At 41.7% G+C, this 21,486-nt stretch overlaps 1 protein-coding gene across 2 annotated transcripts in view; it reads right to left on the bottom strand.

Annotated features, from left to right (window-relative positions):
• LIPA (lipase A, lysosomal acid type) overlaps nt 1-21,486 on the bottom strand; it is a 39,669-nt gene that overhangs the window by 5,819 nt on the left and 12,364 nt on the right. For both annotated transcript variants that reach the window (XM_055274273.2, XM_063637128.1), the window contains 5 exons: nt 8,734-8,932; nt 7,495-7,604; nt 5,700-5,836; nt 4,292-4,438; nt 3,116-3,187 (listed from right to left, as the gene is read on the bottom strand). In XM_055274273.2, coding sequence (XP_055130248.1) covers nt 3,116-3,187; nt 4,292-4,438; nt 5,700-5,836; nt 7,495-7,604; nt 8,734-8,932 — 665 coding nt within the window. The remainder of the gene's footprint in view (nt 1-3,115; nt 3,188-4,291; nt 4,439-5,699; nt 5,837-7,494; nt 7,605-8,733; nt 8,933-21,486) is intronic.

The following is a 21,486-nucleotide window of genomic DNA, read 5'->3' as shown; positions in this document are numbered from 1 at the left end:
AGGGCCAGTGAAAAAGTGAGCAGTAATATCAAGTCTTGGCTCTGGGGAGCTCCGAAATTCATCAGATTTATAAGGAGAATGGAAAGATGAGTACACTAAATTTAAAATCCCACTAAAGAACGAGGTATGGAATTTATTAACAAGTTAATACTAATTATTTCAACAAAAAGTAAACTTCTGAATGTACTGTCAACAAAACGGCCTTTAAGGTCAACCCCAAACTCATACCATAAGAGCCCTCTAATGCCACACCTGAATTCTAGCCCCAGCCTGCCCGGCATCCAGGCCTGCCCACCTTCCACAGAAGCCTTTTCCTGAGCTGCCTCTTGGAGCCTGCAGCCTGCACCAGTGGCAGCCCCTGGCCAACAGCCCAGAGGAGGGAAAGCCAAAGGGAAGATCTGATACAACAGCTGCACAAAGCAACCGACCATTTTACTGACAAAAGATGGTACAGTGGGTAGAACAGCAAAGGGCCAGGCTGCCTTCTACAGCAAATCTGGGCTTTGCAAATATTCTGGAGGTACATTCCAGAGTACTTAGAATCTAAAGTCACCAGGTCACAAATGGGGCACAGAGCAGTGCTCTGGCCCTCGCCCTGCAGCCTTTGACCCTGGCGAGCTGCTGGATAAGAGGGCTGGAACAAGACCAGTAGCCTGGATGATAGCCAATCCAACGTCTCTACCGCAAACCCCATGCCCAGTGGAGGCCCAAGACACAGAAGGGTGAAGCAACACAGGTCTGTAATATAAAATAGAGTTGGCCTAGGACAGCCTTGGTTTCAACATTCTCAAGGGCCTCTGACGCCCCAGGTCTGGTGGCCATTTGTCCTTTGCTGAGGCCTGGTGTGTACTGTGCGTGGGCTGCTGGCGGTCACTAAGCTGGTGGAAAAGCTCAGGATCTGCCTCCAGCCAGCTCAGTCACCCTCCGTCATCTCTGGGGATGCAATAACTGTTGAGGTGACAGACATTGGGCCTTTTAGGAAAATGTCCATTAGGTAAGAGGTTCTAGGCATCCTCAAAAATGTAGGGGAATTCTAGTGACAGGGTATATGAAGAAAACAAGTGACTATAAGCATAAATGTGACCAAGGAGAAAAGCAGAGACCTGAACCAAGAACCAAAATCCTCAATCTTTGTGAATTTGAGGATTTTTGAAGGTTTGGGGGCATTCCTTCAGTGGTAAGCATGTGCTGTTCAGCACTTCATGAACTATTTGCATTCCAGATGCCCCTCTTTTAGGCCACAACAAACTCTGCCCCCTGAGGAACTGACATTTAACTCTCAGCCTTCTAGTTACTATAAAGGGCCAGGAGCCTGAGGCCAGGCTCTTCCTAGTTCCTTAGAGGCGAGCCCCAGGGAAAGAAGAACTATAGCACTGTTAGAGTTCCTGGGGCAACTGAAGAAGGAGATGAAAGTATCAGGATGTCCAGACCAGGTTTGCTGGAGCAAAAGAATCTACCAGGCAGATTTTTTAAAAATGCAGATCATCAGAAATAAAAAGGAATGAACTACTGACGTACACAACATAGGAAAATTTCAAAACAAGTATTCTGAGTGGAAGAAGCCAGACAAAAACAAGTATAAACTGCATGACTGTTCCCATACAAGCTCTAGAAAACGCAAACTAAGCTACAACGACAGGAAGCAGATGAGTGGGATTGAGGGAAGGGATGGGGGGAGGTGTCACACAGGGGCAGCAGGGACCTTTTAGGATGATGATATATTTGCTGTGTCGATTATGGTGACGGTTTCACAGGTGTACACAAACACTGAAATATATCAAATTGTATACTTTAAATATTCTATGTCACTTATACCTCAATAAAAAAAATTTTTTTTTAAATAGTAAAACTAATCGGGAGGCTGAGGCAGGAGAATCACATGAACCTGGGAGGCGGAGGTTGCAGTGAACTGAGATTGCACCACTGCACTCCAGCCTGGCAACAGAGAGAGACTCCGTCTCAAAAAAATAAAATAAAATAAAAAAATAAAAGTACAGATTCTCTAGTCCAAACGACTGGGACGCAGGAGTCTTTGTTTTATAAGTCTGGATGGTAATCAATCCAAGAGTTCCACTATAATCCCAACTCCCATTACTTTTTTAAAGCAATGATTTATTAAAGAGTGTACTTTTTAAAGCAATTTGGTGATTCTGATGCAAGCAGTGACTGCCAGGTGTTTGGAAATTACTATTCAAGATAACTACAGTATCTTGGTTTAGGGCTTAAATGGTGAGTTGTTTCATATCAAAAATGAAGTTAGCTGAAAAATAAATAGCACAAAATTATGTCCTGAGGTGGAAAGAAGCCCCTGACATATTGTCAGGTGAAAAAACAAAAGCAAGCTGTAAAACAGTAAGCAGGAGAAAAATCCATCTATTTCTACATCTACTATTTCTATCCATGTCTTTAACAGCATCTTTTTTAAAAGAGGTATAGAATAGAAGGCAGAAACATTCAATATCTATGGATATGCATTTCCTCTCTGTCTAGGGTTATAGAATGATTTTATTTTCATTTTAAGACAATTTTTTTCTAGATGTAGTTTCTAAATTTTCTAGAATGAACATGACTTATTTACATGATAAAATAATCAAAACTGTATTTCAAAAGTCAGGGGCCCCCATTCATTATCATTGGTTTAGCTCCAGTTTATTCACTGCTATTCCGAGCATATTGTGGTCAGGGGTGAATGTTGAAACAGCGGTTTCTATCTCCAAAACGGCTTTAAAATCACTCTTTATGAAGCAACACAGAAATAAAAAAAATCTAGGACTCAATGAGAAGCAGATTGAGGGGAGGAAACAGGAGGAGGAAAAGAAAGCTGGGGGAGAAGGAAAGGGAGAGAATATATTAACCTGAGACTTGAGGAAGGGAGAGGAGGGAAAAGAAAAATTTCAACCCCAGTAGCTGTTTGTGAACCCATGTATAACACAGTGTGCCCCACCACAGGTATCAAAAGCAACACAAGCATGATGACAAAAACCCAGGACTCTGGGGAAGAAAACCAGAGCAGATTTGTAAGCAGGTTGTCCTTCCGTTTGGGAAGGGTTTGCATGCCCAGACCTTTCTGATGTTGATTTTACATGAACCCCAAATGCACTCCTGGAATGCCTACCTGGCTCCAGTGTAACATGTTTTGCACAGAAGTTCCAGCAGGAGAATGTGTTGTATATACATCCACTCTAGACTGCAAAATAAGTACATTGAAATGAAGAATCAAAACAGCATTAAGGTGGCATTGATAATAAACATTGTATTTTGCCCTTCAAAGCACTAAAAACTAGAGCCATAATCTCAAGTATATGAGACGAGAGGTAGAAAAAAATTATTTGACTAAAAATCTGTCTCATAAAAATACATACAACCACACGCAGAGTCCATATGAAGGAGGTGCAATAATATGGTAAGCACGGGACCGTGTGGGTTGCGTTTACAGGGCATTTTCATTTTCTTCTTCATGCTTTCCTGAATTTCCCAAATTTCATATAACAATCACACCTTGCTTTAATTATCAGACAAAAGAAAAATGGCACTTAAATTCCTTAGGGCCTTTATTCCAGGATTTTAACACTTTTTTTCATAATGCCACATGACAAACTAACAAATATATTTAGAAACACAGGCATAATATTGGCCAAGGGTTTACATTTTATAAAATAAATGGGTTTACATTTTATAAATTGTATTTTTATAAATACACACACACTGCAAGCATACACATATGTGTATGTAAATGGCCATTCCAAATTTAAACACTTATAGTAATTTTTGAAAATTTGTGTATTTTAGATTCAGGGGGTACATGTGCAGGTTTGTTACAAGAGTGGATTGCATGATGCTGAGATGCGGGCTTCTATTGATCCCATAACCACAGTACTCAGTATTGGCTATAGTACTCAATAAGAAGTTCTTCAGCCCTTGTCCCTCTCCCTCTTTCCTTTTGGAGTTCCCAGTGTCTATTGTTCCCATCTTTATGTCTAACACTTATAATAATTTCTAAAAGAAACAAATCACTAGAGTAATTATAAATATTACAACTTAATTTGTGACAGATCTCCTCATTCAATAGTCTCCATCTAGCTACAACATAAGAAGGTGACCACAGTCAGCCTGAGGATAGCAGCAGGTGGTACCGTATTCTAGGCACTGGCCAAAGTTCATGCTTGTGCCTCTCAAATGAAAGACTCTTTAGAGTTCTGATGAGGTCATTCCCACCTCTCCCACATCATTCAACACAGATAAGCACATTCACAGATAAAAGAAAATCAAGTCTTACTATAAACATGCATACCATATTTAAATTTCTCTCATTAAATCCACACAGAAGAAATAAGAGATTTCCACAGAGCTCCTTCAGTATGACATGAGTGCAAACATGGGTACCCAGCCACTTCAAAAACGCACTCTGGGGAAGAAATTCTTTGTCTCCGAATAAGTCCTACAAAATAAAAAGAAACCCAAGAACATCTCAGCATTTCATTCTGGGGCATAGGTCTCCATGACTCACCTCAGAAGCTGAGACAAGTACCCAATGTCTCCACAAATGGTCTCAGGAGAGAACAGCAACCAGTGGACATCAAACCAGGATGCTTTTGCACAAGTTTACCGAAGCAAAAATCACACACTACAGAGGTGTATTTAAATTCTCCAAATGAAGAGAAGGAGGCAGAAAGTCAAATAAGTTTACAGCAGGATTCTACAATGGGAAAGGGCCTTAATGATCACCCCTCCCAGGGCCATCCCCAAGTAATTTTCATCTGACTCTGATGGATCGGTGGTTACTTTAAGAAACAGTCAAGGCTGTGATTGATCAGTAATGTCTGCCAGAGGTGTGCCCATCTAATTCAATGCTACTGGCAAGCAGGCCAAATCCAGCCCACCGCTTGTTTTTTTATTTTGTTTTTTAAATATTTTTTTATTGGCCAGGCATGGTGGCTCATGCCTGTAATCCCAACACTTTGGGAGGCCAAGGCAGAAGGACTGCCTAAGCCTAGGAGTTTCCATCTTTCCTATTAAAGCCTTCTAAATGGCCCATGAGAGACGTTATACCTGATTTCATGTATATATTTCTATACAGGATTTCATATGTGTGTGTGTAAACATATATTTCATAAAAGACATATAATGCATGCATAATAGACCATCTGGTCTTAACCTGGCTTAAAACTCTTTTTCATGAAATCTATTTCCTCCTTGAACAGAGGTTCGGGTACCACAGCGTCAGGGCAGAGCCCTGATGAAGCTACTGGCTGTGTTTAGGAGCCATATTATAAAATACAATAATGATAGTGTTGTTAGGTCATCCTCAGTGTAGCTAGGGATGGGCTTTTGGGAACATTTCCTATCTCCCATCTCCTACATCCTCTGTGCACAGGCTCACTTCACAGGATAAAGGGCAACTCCACCAATGCTTAAATTATTTTCTCCCAGACTCTCCTTGCTCTCCCTGTGAGGTGGGCAGAGCTGTACTGACACATGCTAACCACGGGTACACGTGGCACCAGTGTGCAGGAAACAACAGGCATCCCCGGCCACCCCTGGGTCTGGAAGGAGGGGTAAACGGAAAAAGAAAAGCCCACTGCTCCACTGATATCAAAATGCAGGGGAGGAAAGCACAGATTATCCCTCCACTTGCCAGTTCTTCAGATCTGAGGAGGAAATCTGTGGGGAGAGGAGAGGGATGGGAGGGGTCCAAGTACCTTAATGAGATGATCTGGAAATCGTCCTAATTTGGCCATAGGGCTAGTACAGAAGTCAAGGGAAGCCACAGGAGCCAGAGCAAAAAACATTTTAATCCTTTTGGCCAGCTCAGGGATCTGTGAAAATGCTATGAAACCTATGAGAACAAAGGGAAGAAAACAGGAATTCCATTTTCTGGGATTTCCTTCTCAGAAAACACAAAGGCTGTCACTCGCGATGCCCTCTCACGGAGGCCCGAGACCCACGCAAACAACACCACTGGCAGGAGACAAAACACTTGACATGGGGCACTCTGAACTTCCGTGTGCCCTAACACTGAATTTGGTTAAACTAGTAAATCAAGCATTTGTTAATGCTTGTTCCAAATCTCAACCTAGATAAGCACTGGAAGAAATCCAGTCTGGGAGAATCAGAAAATCTTTCCAGTTCCTTTTACAATGTAAATAACAGACTGTATTTCCAAGAGCCTCACCCCATCACCTTTATCCCCCCACTCCCCTCCCCCAAAGAACAATTTACAGACACCACGTTGAAATAAACCAGTGATTTCAAAGGAACTCACACATTTAGAATCCCCTAGCTTTAAAATATATTTTAACCCTTGATACGGTTTGGGTGTGTCCCCATCCAAATCTCACCTTTAATTGTAGTTCCCATAATTCCCATGTGTTGTGGGCGGGACCTGGTGGGAGATAATTGAATCATGGAGGTGGTTTCCCCCATACTGTTCTTGTGGTAGTGAGTAAGTCTCATGAGATTTGATGGTTTTATAAAGGGAAACCCCCTCACTTGGGTCTCACTCTCTCTTGTCTGCCACCATGTAAGACGTTCCTTGCTCTTCTGTCATTATTGTGAGGCCTCCCTAGCTCACAATCCATTAAACTGTGAGTCCATTAAACCTCTTTTTCTTTATAAATTGCCCAGTCTCAGGTATGTCTTTATTAGCGGCATGAAAACGAATTAATACAACGCTCTCTGACGTCTTGCCACCTGGCCCCAGAATGTCACTTTAGGAAGCAGTGGGACAAAGGTCCCAGGCAGGCAAGTCATGAAAGAAGAAATATAAAGAAAGAAAAATGCCTAACTCCATTTTTTTCTGGCAATATAACCATGTTTTGAGACCCTTGAAAACATTCATATCTTTCATATAGTAAGGCTCCTTCTAGGAATATATTGTAAGGAAAGCATGTGACGGGAACACTAAGGTGTTAGTCATAGTAAACATTAAAAGGGATAATTAAATAAATTATAGGACAGGTTCCTAGCCCCTAAATACAAAAACTCTTGCTGGCTAGAATTATGGGCAATTTTTATTTTCTTTAATTTTGCTAAATCTTCTGTTCTGTTTTTCTACAGTGAACATGCATTACTTATATAATCAGCATAAATTAAAATGCATATAACTTTTCAAAATTTTTTGTAAACCAAATGTACATGTAGTTAGTTATATTCCACTTAACTTCAGAAGACAGTATATTTTCTTGCTTTCTTTATATAAGTCTCTGAATTTAGAAACTACTTGTTTTCTACCCTCTCATATCCCTATCTTGCTTTATCTAGGAAAACATGTAATATATTGTGGCTTACATTAATTTCTTCAATTTCAACCACATACATGAATTTTCACAGAAGACTAAATGTTACCAAAATTCCTTATCCTATTCATTATTTCTGTTTGGCATTTTAAAATAAATGGAATTTGAACTAACATCTTTTTATATTTCACTTTTAAGAAAAGTACAAACTCTGTAATGAAGAATTTATATCAACTTCTGATCTTATTTACATACATACCTATAGTGGTGCCTTGAGAATGACCCACATAATACACTTGTTCTTGGCCAGTTTTATTCAGAATGAAGTTAATGGAAGCTGGTAGGTCATATTTTGCCATCTCATCATAACTGTAATCCAAGAAAGGAACTCTTTCATTGAAATAGTACATAAAACAGAATAGCACACACATACTGAGTATGCAGTTTGATGAGTTATCACAAACTAAACACAGTTGGGAAAACCAGCAGTGAGTCTGGGAAACAACACCCGCAGGACCACAGAAGCCCCCTTGGGCTCTCTTCCAGTTTTGTCTCCCAAAGGTAACTATTCTCCTCATTTTTCACACCAGAAATTAGTTTCACCTGTTTTTAAATAGTTCTGTAAGTAGAATTATACAGTGTGTATCCTCCTGTATCTGGCTTAATCCATTCACTGCTGACACGCATTTGGGTAGTTTCCTGTTTTCTGTTGTTACAAATAGCACGACAATAAACCAATTCTTGTATATGCCTTTTGTTAAAAGCTCTCTTTCTTGTGTTTCATGGCCTTAGAGGTGCCTCTGGTTTTAAAAATGGAAAGGAAGCCCAGAGGCTGCTATAGTGCTGCTGACTTTCTCCAATACCTGGTACCAAAACATAGATCAAAATGCGAGTGTGCATATGGGTATATGCGTGTGCATGTTGCCACTGGCAGGAGAAGAGCCAACCCCTAGCAAGTTCATACAAGGTGCCAGGTTCTGTGGAGGCTCCTTCTCTGCATCCTCTCCTTTAAGCCCCGAGTGACCTTATGAGGTAGGTGCTTATTATGCTCCATTTTACAAATGAGGAAACTGAGACACAGGAGGCTTATGTAAGATGTCTAATGTCATACAGCAATTAATTAGTGGAGCCATTAGTAAGAGGGAGGAAAGGATACTTTCTGGAAAGAAGAAAACTGAACATCTGGATTACATATTTACGGAGAAAGGAGGAAAGCTATGGAACAACATTTACCCAGCAGCACCCACACCACCAGAAATGCCAAAATAACTTAAGAATTCCTAACTAAATGTAAATCTTAATGTAATCATTTACTTATAATTTACCTTACTGCTAGTCATTAAATTCCTAGCAACATTTAAAACCTTTCAAAAGACACCAACTTCCCCTCTCATACAACTTCAGAGTTACCACCTATCTGCCTCTTCTGCTGGAAGCCTGTTGTCTGCTTTAAGAGTACTAAGGAAATACATCCATGCCATTATCAATTCAAATATACCTGAAAGCCCAGAATTCATCCTGAGAAACTGAGAGTGTCTTATGTTTCCGAGACCAAGTATTTCCTCTGCTGTTGCCCATCCACACGTCAAAACCAGCATCAGCAAGAATGAAGCCCAGGCTGCTGTTGGCAAGGTTTGTGACCCAGTTACTAGAATCTGCCAGCAAGCCATGTTGCAGGAAGACAACTGGTTTGGGACCTGAAAAACATTCATTGTTTAGGAGGCAGTAGCACCAAGCTTCAAAACAAATATGATATCTTGCTAAATAGAACATTCGTAAAAGATCCATAAGCAAATAATGAAATAGAAATAAACTGAAAGATTGAGGTAGTGATGTACTCACATATAGCCTTAGTAAAGAATTTTTTTAAAACAGCACTGGCAAGGTAGCAGTGAAACTGGACCACTAACAAGACACACTTACGTAAGCAGCAAAAACAAAAATCAATATATTTTTAAGAACTTATAAAATGTTTTTACAACTTGCTTTCATAATTGCATTTCTCACAATAATTCCTAATAAAACAAAGGAAAGAAAAAGATCACACACAGTGAGACACCACTATACACGTATCAGAATGAGCAACATCCAAAAATGCTGCAAACACCAACTGCTGAAGAGGATGTGGAGGAGTAGGAACTCTCATTCATTGCTGGTGGAAATGCAAACTGGTAGCACCACATTGGAAAAGTTTGGCAGTTTCTTACAAAACTAAACATACCCTTACCATATAATCCAGCAATCACATTCCTTGGTATTTTACTCAAAGGAGTTGAAAACTTATATCTACACAAAAATCTGCACACAGACGTCTATAGTAGTTTTACTCATAATTGCCAAAATTTAGAAGCAACCAAGATGTGCTCCAGAAAACGAATGCATAACTAAACTGTGCTACATCCAGACAATGGAGTGTTACTCAGTCCTAAAAGGAAATGAGCTATCAATCCATGAAAATATGTAGAGGAACCTTAAATACATATTACTAAGATCTGTAAAGGCTGTATTCTATATGACATGCTGGAAAAGACAAAACTATAGAGACAGTAAAAAAGATCCTGGTTGCCAGGGGTTAGGAGGGAGGAAGGAATTCATAGACAGAGCAAAGAGAATTTTTTAGGGCAGTAAGACTACTCTGTATGATACTATAGTGGTAGATACATGTCATCATACATTTGTCCAAAACTATAGAATATAGTTCAAGAGTGAACTGTAATGGTTGAGTGTGGTGGTTCATGCCTGAAATCCCAGCACTTTGGGAGACTGAGGCGGGTGGATCACTTGAGGTCAGTAGTTCGAGACTAGCCTGGCCAACACGGCGAAAACCTATCTCTACTAAAAATACAAAAAAGGCACCTGGGTGTGGTGATGCACACCTGCAATCCCAGCTATTCAGGAAACTGAGGCAGGAGAATTGCTTGAACCCGGGAGGCAGAGCTTGCAGTGAGCCGAGATTGCACTGCTGTACTCCAGCCTAGGGGACAGAGGGAGACTCAGTCTCAAAAAAAAAAAAAAAAAAAAAAAGTGAACCCTAATGTAAACTACGGACTTTGTGTGAATGTAGGTTCATCAGCTGTAACAATTACAATTCCACTCTGTGGGGGATATTCATAACAGAGGAGTGTGGGGGCAGAGGGTGTATGGGAAATCTCTGTACCTTCCACTCAATTTTGCTATGAACTTAAAACTGCTTTAAAAAATTTTAAAGCTGAATAAAAGTTAAATAGATAAAAAGGCTTACAGACACAAATTCGTAAATATATGTGTCTGTGTCTGCCTGTGAGAATTTATTTTCTACTCACCTGTACCCAAGACAGTGATATAGCAGAAGAAACAAAGATGTGGGAGCCAAAGAAACCTGACCTCAAGCTGCTTACCTAATGCTGAGACCATTCAGTTATTCACGAAACAAGCCTTTATTGAGTACCAACTATGTGCCAGGCGTTCTTCTCAGCACTGAGAACACAGCAGAGAACAAAAACAAGAGGAAAAAAAAGTACCCCCATGGAGCTGACATTACACTGACCGTGAGTTTTATTCACTCATTTGATTGATTGATTGATTGAGATAGGGTCTTGCTCTGTGACCCAGGATGGAGTGCAGTGGCGTGATCTCCGTTCACAGCAACCTCCACCTTCTGGGCTCAAGTGATCCTTCTATCTCAACCTCCTGAGTAGTTGGGATTTCAGGCATGCACCACCACACCCAGCTAATTTTTGTGTTTTTTGTAGAGACAGTGTTTCACCACGCTCCCAGGCTGGTCTCAAACTCCTGGACTCAAGCGATCCGCCCACCTCGGCTTCCCAAAGTGCTGGGATTACAGATGTGAGCCACCATGCCCAGCCTGATCATGAGTTTTAGACAGCTCAAACAAACCTAGGCTCAACTCTGTCCTCTCCAAGTTCTAACGTGACACCTTGGGGAAACATCTCCTAAAATTAATATAATTCCCTGAAGAGTAGAAATGATAATACACATTTTATAGGACATAGTGAGATACGAGATATTATATGAAAAGTAGGTAGCAAAGAGTCTGACACACAGTAAGAGTTCATTATATATCAACTCATAGTATTAAGTTGCTTAACCAGTCTGCGTCTCAGTTCCAAAAATAATTGTTAAGAGGAATAAGTGAGGTGAGTAAGTATCCAGTATAGTGACTGACACACGGGTCACAGTGAACAAATGAGAGCTTCCTTTGCCCTCTGCTCATTCTTTATAATAGTGAAAAACTGGAAATAAGCTAATTGTCAAGTGGTCAAACAATTCATTGAAATCCACTTGGTATAATAATTACCATCAACCATGACAAGGACAGTGACAGCATAGAAAAGCTTATAACATACCTTGCAAAGGAAAAAAAAGCAAAATACAAAATTATAGACTACTCTAAATTACAGCTATGCAAAAATAATGTACACCAAAGAGGAGTGTAAAATACCAAGGAAAAATGAGAAGAATGGTTTGTCCAGATGATAAGACTGTAAATAAATTGACAAATGTTCATTTCTGCTAATGTCCTAATATAGATTTGATAACTAGCAAATTGTTTTTAAATGGCAGTTCTGCTGCAAGGTAGCTTCTGTAGACAACTCTGGAAGGCACTGCTCACATACATGAAAATATACATGGTACTCCCTGGAGTTGTACAGCCTGGGGGTGCTGTACCCTCCTGTTGTTAAAATAGCAGGACCCCAGGCCAAGAGTATAAAATGATTCCTATAACTTTTTTTTTTTTTTTAAGAGAGACAAGGTTTCGTTCTATCACCTAGACTGGAGTGCAGTGGCATGACTGCTCACTGCAGCCTCAAACTCCTGGACTCAAGTGATCCTCCCACCTCAGGCCCCTGAAGAACTGGGATTACAGGCGTGTACCACAACATCCAGCCAATTTTTTAAAAAAATTTTCATAGAGATGAGGTCTTACTATGCCGCCCAGGCTGGCCTCAAACTCCTGGCCTCAAGTGATTCTCTTGCCTTGGCCTCTCAAAGTGCGGGGATTACAGAAGTGAGCCATCATGTCTGGCTGCTGTGATTTTCTAATCACAAAATAGAAATGCCAGGGCCACGCAGATGAACTTCTACCCATGGGAAGAAAACAGAAAGCAAATAGGACAAGATTAGGGCTGCTTTATGTGCTCAGTTTTGCCTTCAAAAGTTCATTTTAACGCGATATTAACAAGATTAAATTTACTATGAAAACTGTAAGTGGAAGGCATTGTGGTAGATACAGCGTCTAATGCACAGGCTTCTTGGCTTCAGTGAAGAAGATGATAATCCAGCTGGGAAAATATGAAAATTGACCATTAAAAATTCAAAATTATAAACTGCAGTGTAAGTGACAATAATAATTACCAAAATTAATTTATCATTAAATTATAGTTGAAAAATGTGTAACTACAGGCAGCATCATCATCTCATGATAACTGTACGTGAGAATGGTGACCGGGAGCTGTATGATGCAGTGGCTCTGCCATACTGATGGTGCCTAACACTTTCTAGAAAGAGGGGCTTTCCTGCTCATGTCACAGGTCCTTAGGTATGTTGATGCACTTCTCACCCACCAAGAGTGATCGGGGGCTAGGCCATGAGGAAGGCGACTTGACTTTCAAAGGCCGGGAACGCGATGCTCCCACAGGTCAGGTCATTTCCGACAAAGACGACTGCAATCGCCTTCCCTCAGGATGGAGAGTCAGAGTGAGGCAAGAGGACGGCTCAGTAGGTGGCCTAATTCCTTGGCACGTGTTCCCATCTGTGCCTCCGTAGTTAACACGGAAAACACGGGGCTGCCTTGTCCACTCCTCAAGGGAGAGTGTCCAGAGAAAGGCAGGAATGGTTTGAAACCAGAGAGGGCCCTGGGGCAAGGATAATTGAGAGAGGAGGAGGAGGGTGATATGTGGCAGCCAGGCCAGGACAGACGCTGGAAGGGGAGATGTTGGCCAGCACATGGGATCAGGACTCAGCTCCCCACCTTCTCTCGATGGAGAATGTTTAAAATTTCCCTAAAGTCTCTGTACTTCCCTCTGTAACCTCCAGAGCTTTGAATGGGGAAATGTGGAAACTGACAAGTTGAAGATATATCAGGAAAGTCTTTAAACATCCCCAATAAAGAACTCCTGGATTCCCAAGGGCAATGAGGAGCTGCTGCAGTTTTCCTGGGAGGTGAGTGTGAAGCAAGGAACGGCACGTGGACAGCTGGAGCATGTGCTGCCCAGGAGACCATGCCTAAGGTGGCTGTGCAGCTTCTAAGAACATCGGTAAATACCCTTGTTCCACCCAGACTGAATTCACACCTGCACAACGCTTTTCTCAGGGAATTATTTTATCCTTTGAAGGAGGCTTCTAAAGAATAAGTCAAAGCCACTATTTTTCTAATTGTCCTTTTTTGTTTGTTTGGGTTCTTCCATCCCCTACTTCAAACTGAATACAAAAGCTCAATGAACAACAGACACAAAAGATGCACCAGATGGGAAGGAAACAGTGAATCTATTCTTTACGAGCTAAATGTTTTCAAATCTGGAGAATCTGGGCCAAGCACTGCAAAGGGTACTGCAGACCACACTGTTTTCTCACGGGAAATGCTGGCAGATGAGGAAAGGGGCTGATGAAGAAAGGTAAATGTCTGACAAATGGCATGGCTTTAGAGCAATGGAGGCCACTCAGCTGTGTCCTCCACATTCAGGTGAAAAGTTTTTAATGGAAATCTGCTGTATCTTAAGCAGTGCACTGGAAGGTAAAATATCAAGAAGTGATTTGAAAACATACATTATGTTTTGTACAAACCTTTAGAGGTGCCTACTGAGTACCAGCCACTGCTATTAGGTTGTTGCAAAAGTCATTGTGGTTTTTGCCCTTAAAAAGCAATGGCAGGCCGGGCACGACGGCTCATGCCTGTAATCCCAGCATTTTGGGAGGCCGAGGCGGGCGGATCACCTGAGGTCAAGAGTTTGAGGCCAGCCTGGCCAACATGGCGAAACCCTGGTGATGGGTGCCTGTAATCCCAGCTACTCAGGAGGCTGAGGCAGGAGAATTATTTGAACCCAAGAGGTAGAGGTTGTGGTCAGCCAAGATCGCACCACTGGACTCTAGCCTGGGTGACAGAGAGGGATTCCATTACCCCCACCCTCCACAAAATAAAAAACTAATGGCAAAAACCACAATGACTTTTGCCCCAACCTAATAGATGCTAGGAATGCAAAGATGGGTAACCCACACTTCCTCCCACAGGGAGCTCCATCCTTGAGGGAGACAGACACACAATGACTGTCTAACCCAGCAAGAAGAAGGCTAAAACACCACTCAGGAAGGCCCAGAAGAAGGAGAAAGTTACTGGGCCAGAGGGACAAACATTTGACCTGGATTCTAAGTAAGAGACAGATGTTTCCACAAAGGGTTCTGGAGAAAACATAGGAGCCAGATGAATAGAGAGCTGACACTGCACCCAGGCCTTGGCCAGATGGGAGCAGTGCGCACATGAAAGGCTCCCTGCCTGATTCTGATGTGCAGCCAGGCTGGGGAACCACGAGGAAAAGTCCAGTGCCTTGTCTGACCTGGGGACACAGGGAATAGGAAGGACTTCACGGGGTGCACATCTTTCCAGGCTGGGCCAGTTTCCTTTCATCCCAGAACAAAAAAGTCTCTTCTGAAGAGGGAGATGCAGAGGATATAACTTACTGAACTTCTAGAGATGGCGGTTCCATTAGGCATGACGGATCCTCAACAAACAAAATAGTGTTGAATCCTGGGGTGAAAAACCTTTAAAAATGGCTTCCAAACCTCTTGCCCCTTCCCCCTGGCATTGGGTGAATACAAAAGGGAATGGAATAGACTGGACGCTGGAAGCAGGCCCAGCCAACTGTTGCCAGCTTCTCTCACCTGCTCCCACCAGGGGGAAGAAAGGAAGGTACGATGTGGTTCTTTCCCATCCGATCACCAAAGAAGGATTTAAGGATTTACTGGCAAAGGATGTTTCTCTCTGGGAAGGTAAAACCTATAGCTGCTAACATCTTCCAGTGAACTATTTCAGATTTCACTTCACTTTGCTGAGAAGAGCTGATTGAAATGATAGCTAGTGCTGATTGCACACTTATATGCTGTAGGTACTGTACTGAAAATCCTTTGAAGTTGGCACTACTGCCATTTAACAGAACAGGGAATTGTGGCAGAGAAGTAACTTGCCCAAGGCTGAACGAGAGCTAGAAAGCGGGAGAGTTGGAGTCTAACCAGGTGTGTCTGACACCACAGGCCATGCTTTTCACCGCTTTGCTAGGGAAAGAAGGTTAACATGAGAGAAGTCTCTAGAACACACTGAGGCCTTCCGGCTGAAGGCAGGAAGCTATTTTTGAAAGGATGTGGACAAAGTGCTTGAAGAAAGCAATCTCTAGTAGATGGAGGGGATAGGGAATGAAAGGAGGGGCACCCACTCAGCCTCACCTGGTCAGGCAGCTCCTCCAAGGCCCAGCCTGCTCAGTGCATTCAGGCACTCTGAAGCCCTGTTTGTCTGAGTGACAAACCAGCATGACAGGTCAAGGGCTGCCTTCCCCATCTATGCCCTATGGGTGGCTCTAGGAGTTCTGTGCAAATGCAACTTAAAGAAAAAAGAAGCCTCTAGGAGGGCTGGGGATTAAGGGAAAAGACTAAAGGACCATTTCTCAGCCTGGAGATGGCAAGTGATTTCACTATGGCCCTAAATAGGACAAAGCTGACAAACAAGCAGCCCAGTGCCAGTCCACCACAATGCTGCCTTCCCAGTGTGGGTGGAAGCCAGGAGGGGATTACTCAGGCTCCGAAACTGAATGTGCTGAGCCCACAGTTCTGCAGGAGGAAGATGACCGGGTAGGTGGAGAATTTCCTCCTGCCTCCCAAGGCACTGGCCTTCTCTGCCAGGATGCTGAGTCCGGACAGGACTCCGTCACACTCCAAAACACATGTGAGAAACCAGCTGATGGCCAGGGCAGAACCAAAACAGAGAACAAGGAAGAGGTCAGACCCCAGGGCGTTAGCATGAAGCAGACCTCAGTTCTTACTGGCTACAAAACTTTGTAGGATTTGCTCAACTGTCTCTCTGAAGTATAGGTGTCCTTTTCTAAAGTGAGAATGATGAAGTAGTTAATACATAGTAAAGCTGAATAAATAATGGTCCCTGATAGTAACAATAATAAATCTGTACAGTTGGTCCTTAAACAACACAGGTTTGAACTGCACGGGTCCACTCATACATGGATTTTTTTTTCAATAAACAGTGAAAAATTTGTTGGAGATTTGCAACAATTTGAGAAAAACTAACAGACCAACTCTGTAGTCTAGAAATAATAAAAAGTTACTAAGAGGTTAGGTATGTCATGAACACATAAAATATATTTAGATATTGGCCTTTTTTATTTATTACCATAAATATACACAAAGTATAAAAAGTTAACATTTTCAAAATTTAGACACACTTACAGACCAAACGTGGTGCCATTGACAGTTAAGAGAAATGCAAACAAATGTAAAGATGTGGTATTAAATCACAACTGCATAAAATTAACTAGAGTATATTGTGTACTACTGTAACAGTTTTGTAGCCGCCTCCTGTTGCTCTTGTGGTGAGCTCAAGTATTGTAAATATCTGCTTAAATTTCCCATGACACTAATCATCTCCACGTGAGCAGTTTCTCCAGTAAATTGCATATTGTAGTAAAAGTGATCTCTTGCATTTCTCCTATGTTTTTCATCATGTTTAGCGTGATATCATAAACCTTGAATAACACCATTGGACCCACACAAAGAACTAATAGTGATCTGGGAGTGCTCCCAAAAAGCAGAGAAAAGTCCAAACAAGAAAAAGTTGAATTGCTTGATATGTGTCATAGATTGAGGTCTGCAGCTTCAATTATCTTCATTTCAAGATAAATGACACATAAAGACGATTGTTAAAAAAAAAAAAGGAAAGAAAATTTGTGAAGCCATTTGTCATTGCAGCTATGACAGCAAGTGCCAAAACCTTGCACTTTTTCTGAAATACCTTTTATCTCATATTGAAAATGCAGCTTTTATGTGGGTGCAGGATTGCTCTAATATGATTCTAGACTGTCATATTCAAGATAAAGCAAGAATAGATTCTAGACTCTAAGATTTAAGAAAAAGCAAAGTCATTATATGACAACTTAAAGAAAAAAGAAGGTGAAGAATCTAAAGTTGGAGAATTTAATGCCAATAAAAGATGCTTTGATAATTTTACAAAGAGGTTTGGCTTTTAAAACGCCAAGACAGACCAGGCATGGTGGCTTATGTTGGTAATCCCAGCACTTTGGGAGGCCAAAGTGGGAGGACCTCTTGAGGCCAGGAGTTCGAAACCAGTCTGAAAAACACAGTGAGATCCCCATCTCTATCAAAAATTGTTTTAAAAATTAGCCGAGTATGGTTGGCACATGTCTGTAGTCCTAGCTACTTAGAAGGCTGAGGTGAGAAGACTGCTTGAGCCTAGGAGTTTGAGGTTACAGTGAGCTATAATGGTGCCACTGCACTCCAGTTTGGTGACAGAGTAAGATGCTGCCTCTAAATAACCAAAAATTAATTAATTTAAGGAATTAAAAATTTAAAACACTTTAAAAATATGTCAAGATAACAGAAGAAGCAGCTTCTGCCAACCAAGAGGCCAAATATAAGTTCCTGGAGGAAAATGTATCTGCCTGAACAGATTTTTAATGCAGATGAAAGTGTTCCATTCTAAAAAAAAAAAAAAAAAAAAAAATCCCACAAAGGACATTTATTAGTAAGGAAGAGAAACAAGCACCAGGATTTAAGGCAGGAAGGGATAGGCTGACTCTACTGTTCTGTGCAAATGCAGTAGGGTTGATGGTCAGATCTGCCCTTACCTATAAATCTGCTAATCCCTGAGCCTTGAAGGGAAAATATAGACATCAGCTGTCTGTCTTTTGGCTGTACAATAAGAAGGACTGGACAATGAGAACTATTTTTCCAGATTGGTTCCATTGATGCTTTTTTCCTGAAGTCAGGAAGTACTTTGCCAGTAAGGGATGGCCTTTCAAAGTTCTTTTGATATTGGACAATGCCTCTGGACACCCAGAACCCCATGAATTCAATACCAAAGGCATCGAAGTGGTCTGCTTGCCCCCAAACACATCTTTAATTCAGTCTCTAAATCAGGAGGTCATAAGGACCTTTAAGGCTCATTACACACATACACTGTGGAAAGGATTGACAATGTTATGGAAGAGAACCCCAACAGAGAGAACATCATGAAGGTCTGGAAGAATTACACCACTGAAGATGCCATTGTTGTTGCAGAAAAAGCTGTGGGTTATCAAGCCTGAAATAATAAATTCCTGCTGGAGAAAAGTGTGTCCAGATGTTGTGCATGACTTCACAGTATCCCTATCCATGACTTGGCCAATCAAGGAAATCAAGAAAAAGCTTGTGGATACGGCAAAAAGGTGGAGCGTGGGAGCAGGTAAAGAGTTTCAAGATATGCATCTTAAATAAAGTCAAGAGCTAATAGACACACCAGAGGAATTAACAGAAGATGACTTGATGGAGATGAGTGCTTCTAAAACAGCACCAGACGATGGGAAAGAAGACATGGGAGACGCAGTGCTAGAAAACAAACTGATATTAGACAATTCTGGAGAAGGGAGACAATTCTGGAGAAGGGTGGCAAATGCAATTATTCAAGACTTCCTTTGCAACACTGATGCTTCTATGACACAGGCACTGAAACTAGAGCAAATGATGGAAGAATTGCTATTCTATAGAAACATTTCTAGGGAAATGAAAAAAGGACAGAAATTACAATGTATTTTCATAAAGTTACCCTGAATGTGCCTACTTCTCCTGTCTCCCCTTCCACTTCCTCCCCCTCTTCCACCTCTGCTACTCCTACAACAGCAAGACCAACTCCTCCTCTTCCTCCTCTTCCTTAGCCTGTTCCAACATAAGAATGAAGACCTTTATGATGATCCACTTCCACTTAATGAATAGTAAATACATTTTCTTTTCCTTATGATTTCCTTATAACGTTTTCTTTCCTCTAGCTTACTTATTGTAAGCATATGGTATATAATACATATAACATAAAATATTTGTTAATCGGCTATGTACGTTATAGGTAAGCCCTCTGGTCAACAGTAGGCTATTAGTTAAATTTTGGGGAATGCAAAAGTTATATGCAGTTTTCAATAGCTCTGGGGCACAGCACTCCTAACCCCCATGTTGTTAAAGAGTCAACTGTAAATGTAATAAAATATTATTAGAACATAACCACTGTGAAGAAGGATAAAGTGAAGTGGCATTCTTTGGCCCAGGTAATATAATCATAGTAACAGCGAGAGCATACTAAGTGTTGACAATGTGTCAGGCACCATGCTAAGCACTTAAGCACTTTACACGCATTATGTCAGGTAAGTCACCTAACAGCTCTCTGAGTTGGTGTAGTAGGCAGAAGCAGGACATCTACGTCAGATACTTTCCATAGTGTGACTTTATCAGGGACATCATAGCTGTTCTCAAGCCTGAGAAGAGGGCCAAGTGGGCAGAGACAGTCACGGGCTGTGTGATTCCTGCCTTCACTACCCATCAGCTGCTTTATCTTGGGCAAGTTAATTAACCCCTATAAACCTTGGTTTCCTCATCTGTAAAACAGGAGGTAATAGGAGTTCTTACACCCTAGAATTGCATGAGAGTTCACCTGATGATTCACACAGAGCACAGCACTTGACCTGTCCACAGGACGCATTCAGGGAGTCACGTGGCCTTTGCCACTGTGCAGTCCACTGCACTCACACTTCACTGTCACCCTGCAGGGGTGAACACAACAAGAGCGCCCTGCATCACAGAGCAGGAAAGAAAACCATTCCATGCCTCAGAATGCTGTTTTCCCCAACATCAGCAATAGTCACTCTGATCACCAAGCAACACGAAGGCAGTAATGTGGTCTGTCTTGTTCACTGCAGAACATTCCAGGACATTATCATAATTAGAGTTTTCCATGCACCCAGGAAGGTGCTGGGCCATTTACATCATTCTTCCTCCTTTGGGGCCTCTGAGGCTTAGAGAGAATAAATCATTTGCCCCAGGACACACAATTAGTATATGATGGAGCTGGGAATCAAACCCAGGTCATGTGACAAACGTGCCCATCATCTCCATGCCAAATTGCCTGTCTTCCCTGCCCCTCTCTCTGCCACCACGGCCTGTCCACAGACAGCTCTGCAGCACAGCAACTTGAGTTCCAGAGCTTCACAGTTGACCGAATTTTGGGAAATTATCCAGCTCTCATCCAAAATTCTCCCTCAACAGGAGGAGCAGAGGGTCCACAGAAGAAAGCACCTGCAGGGGACACAGGGCTAGAGATGACACAGTGCTTGTCACCTGACCCCCAGACATAGTTCTATGACATTTCTTACTTTTCTTACTTCTGTCCATTGTAAACAAAGGCATCTTCCTCCTTTCCATACAGTTTAGAATACATCCCTGTCATGGAGGGCTTAATCCTGAAGAAGTCAATATCAGAGACCACCATCAAAGCCATGTCGACATTTCAAAATTAAAAACAGCGGCTGGGCACCATGGTTCTTGCCTGTTATCCCAGCCCTTTGGGAGGCTGAGGGAGGATCATTTGAGGCTGCAGTAAGTTATGATTGTACCACTGCATTCTAGCCTGGGAGACACGGCGAGACTTTTAAAATATTTATGTATTTATTCATTTAAATATTTTAAATGAATAAATGTTGTAAAAGAAATCGTATCACCTGCACTTACTATATTGCATATATTTCACAGGCCTTATCAAATTTTCACAACAGCCTACAAAGTAGCCAGTATTATTCTTCCTGTTTAATAATTGAATAAGTCAAAACTTCGAGAGGTAAAGAAAATTGCCAAGGTCACACAGCTAGTTAAATAATAGAGCCAGAACTTACACCCATGACTGATGGCTTTTCACATGCTCAGCTTAATCACGAGGCAATACAGCTTCAAGTTTTACCCACCACAGGAAGCCTTCAAGTTGTATTCGTGGACTCCTAGGAGCCCAGGAGTAGGAAATCCTTAATGCAGTGTGGCCTTGAGCAGGGGACACTATTAAATCACAATGTCACAGGAGGGCTGCAGGAGCATGCTTGGGTAGACTGCAGCCTGGAGCTAAAGCAATTTACCAAGTAAAGAGTCTTCATCCCTGCAGAGTCTGGTGGGGATGACAGAGGTCACACACATCATCACCTACATAATAATACATTGTTTATTGTCTTAA

Source organism: Symphalangus syndactylus, chromosome 4, assembly GCF_028878055.3.
Source record: "Symphalangus syndactylus isolate Jambi chromosome 4, NHGRI_mSymSyn1-v2.1_pri, whole genome shotgun sequence".
Lineage (NCBI taxonomy): Eukaryota > Metazoa > Chordata > Mammalia > Primates > Hylobatidae > Symphalangus > Symphalangus syndactylus.
Note: the sequence above shows the minus strand (reverse complement) of the source record. Positions and strands in the feature narration are given on the sequence as shown.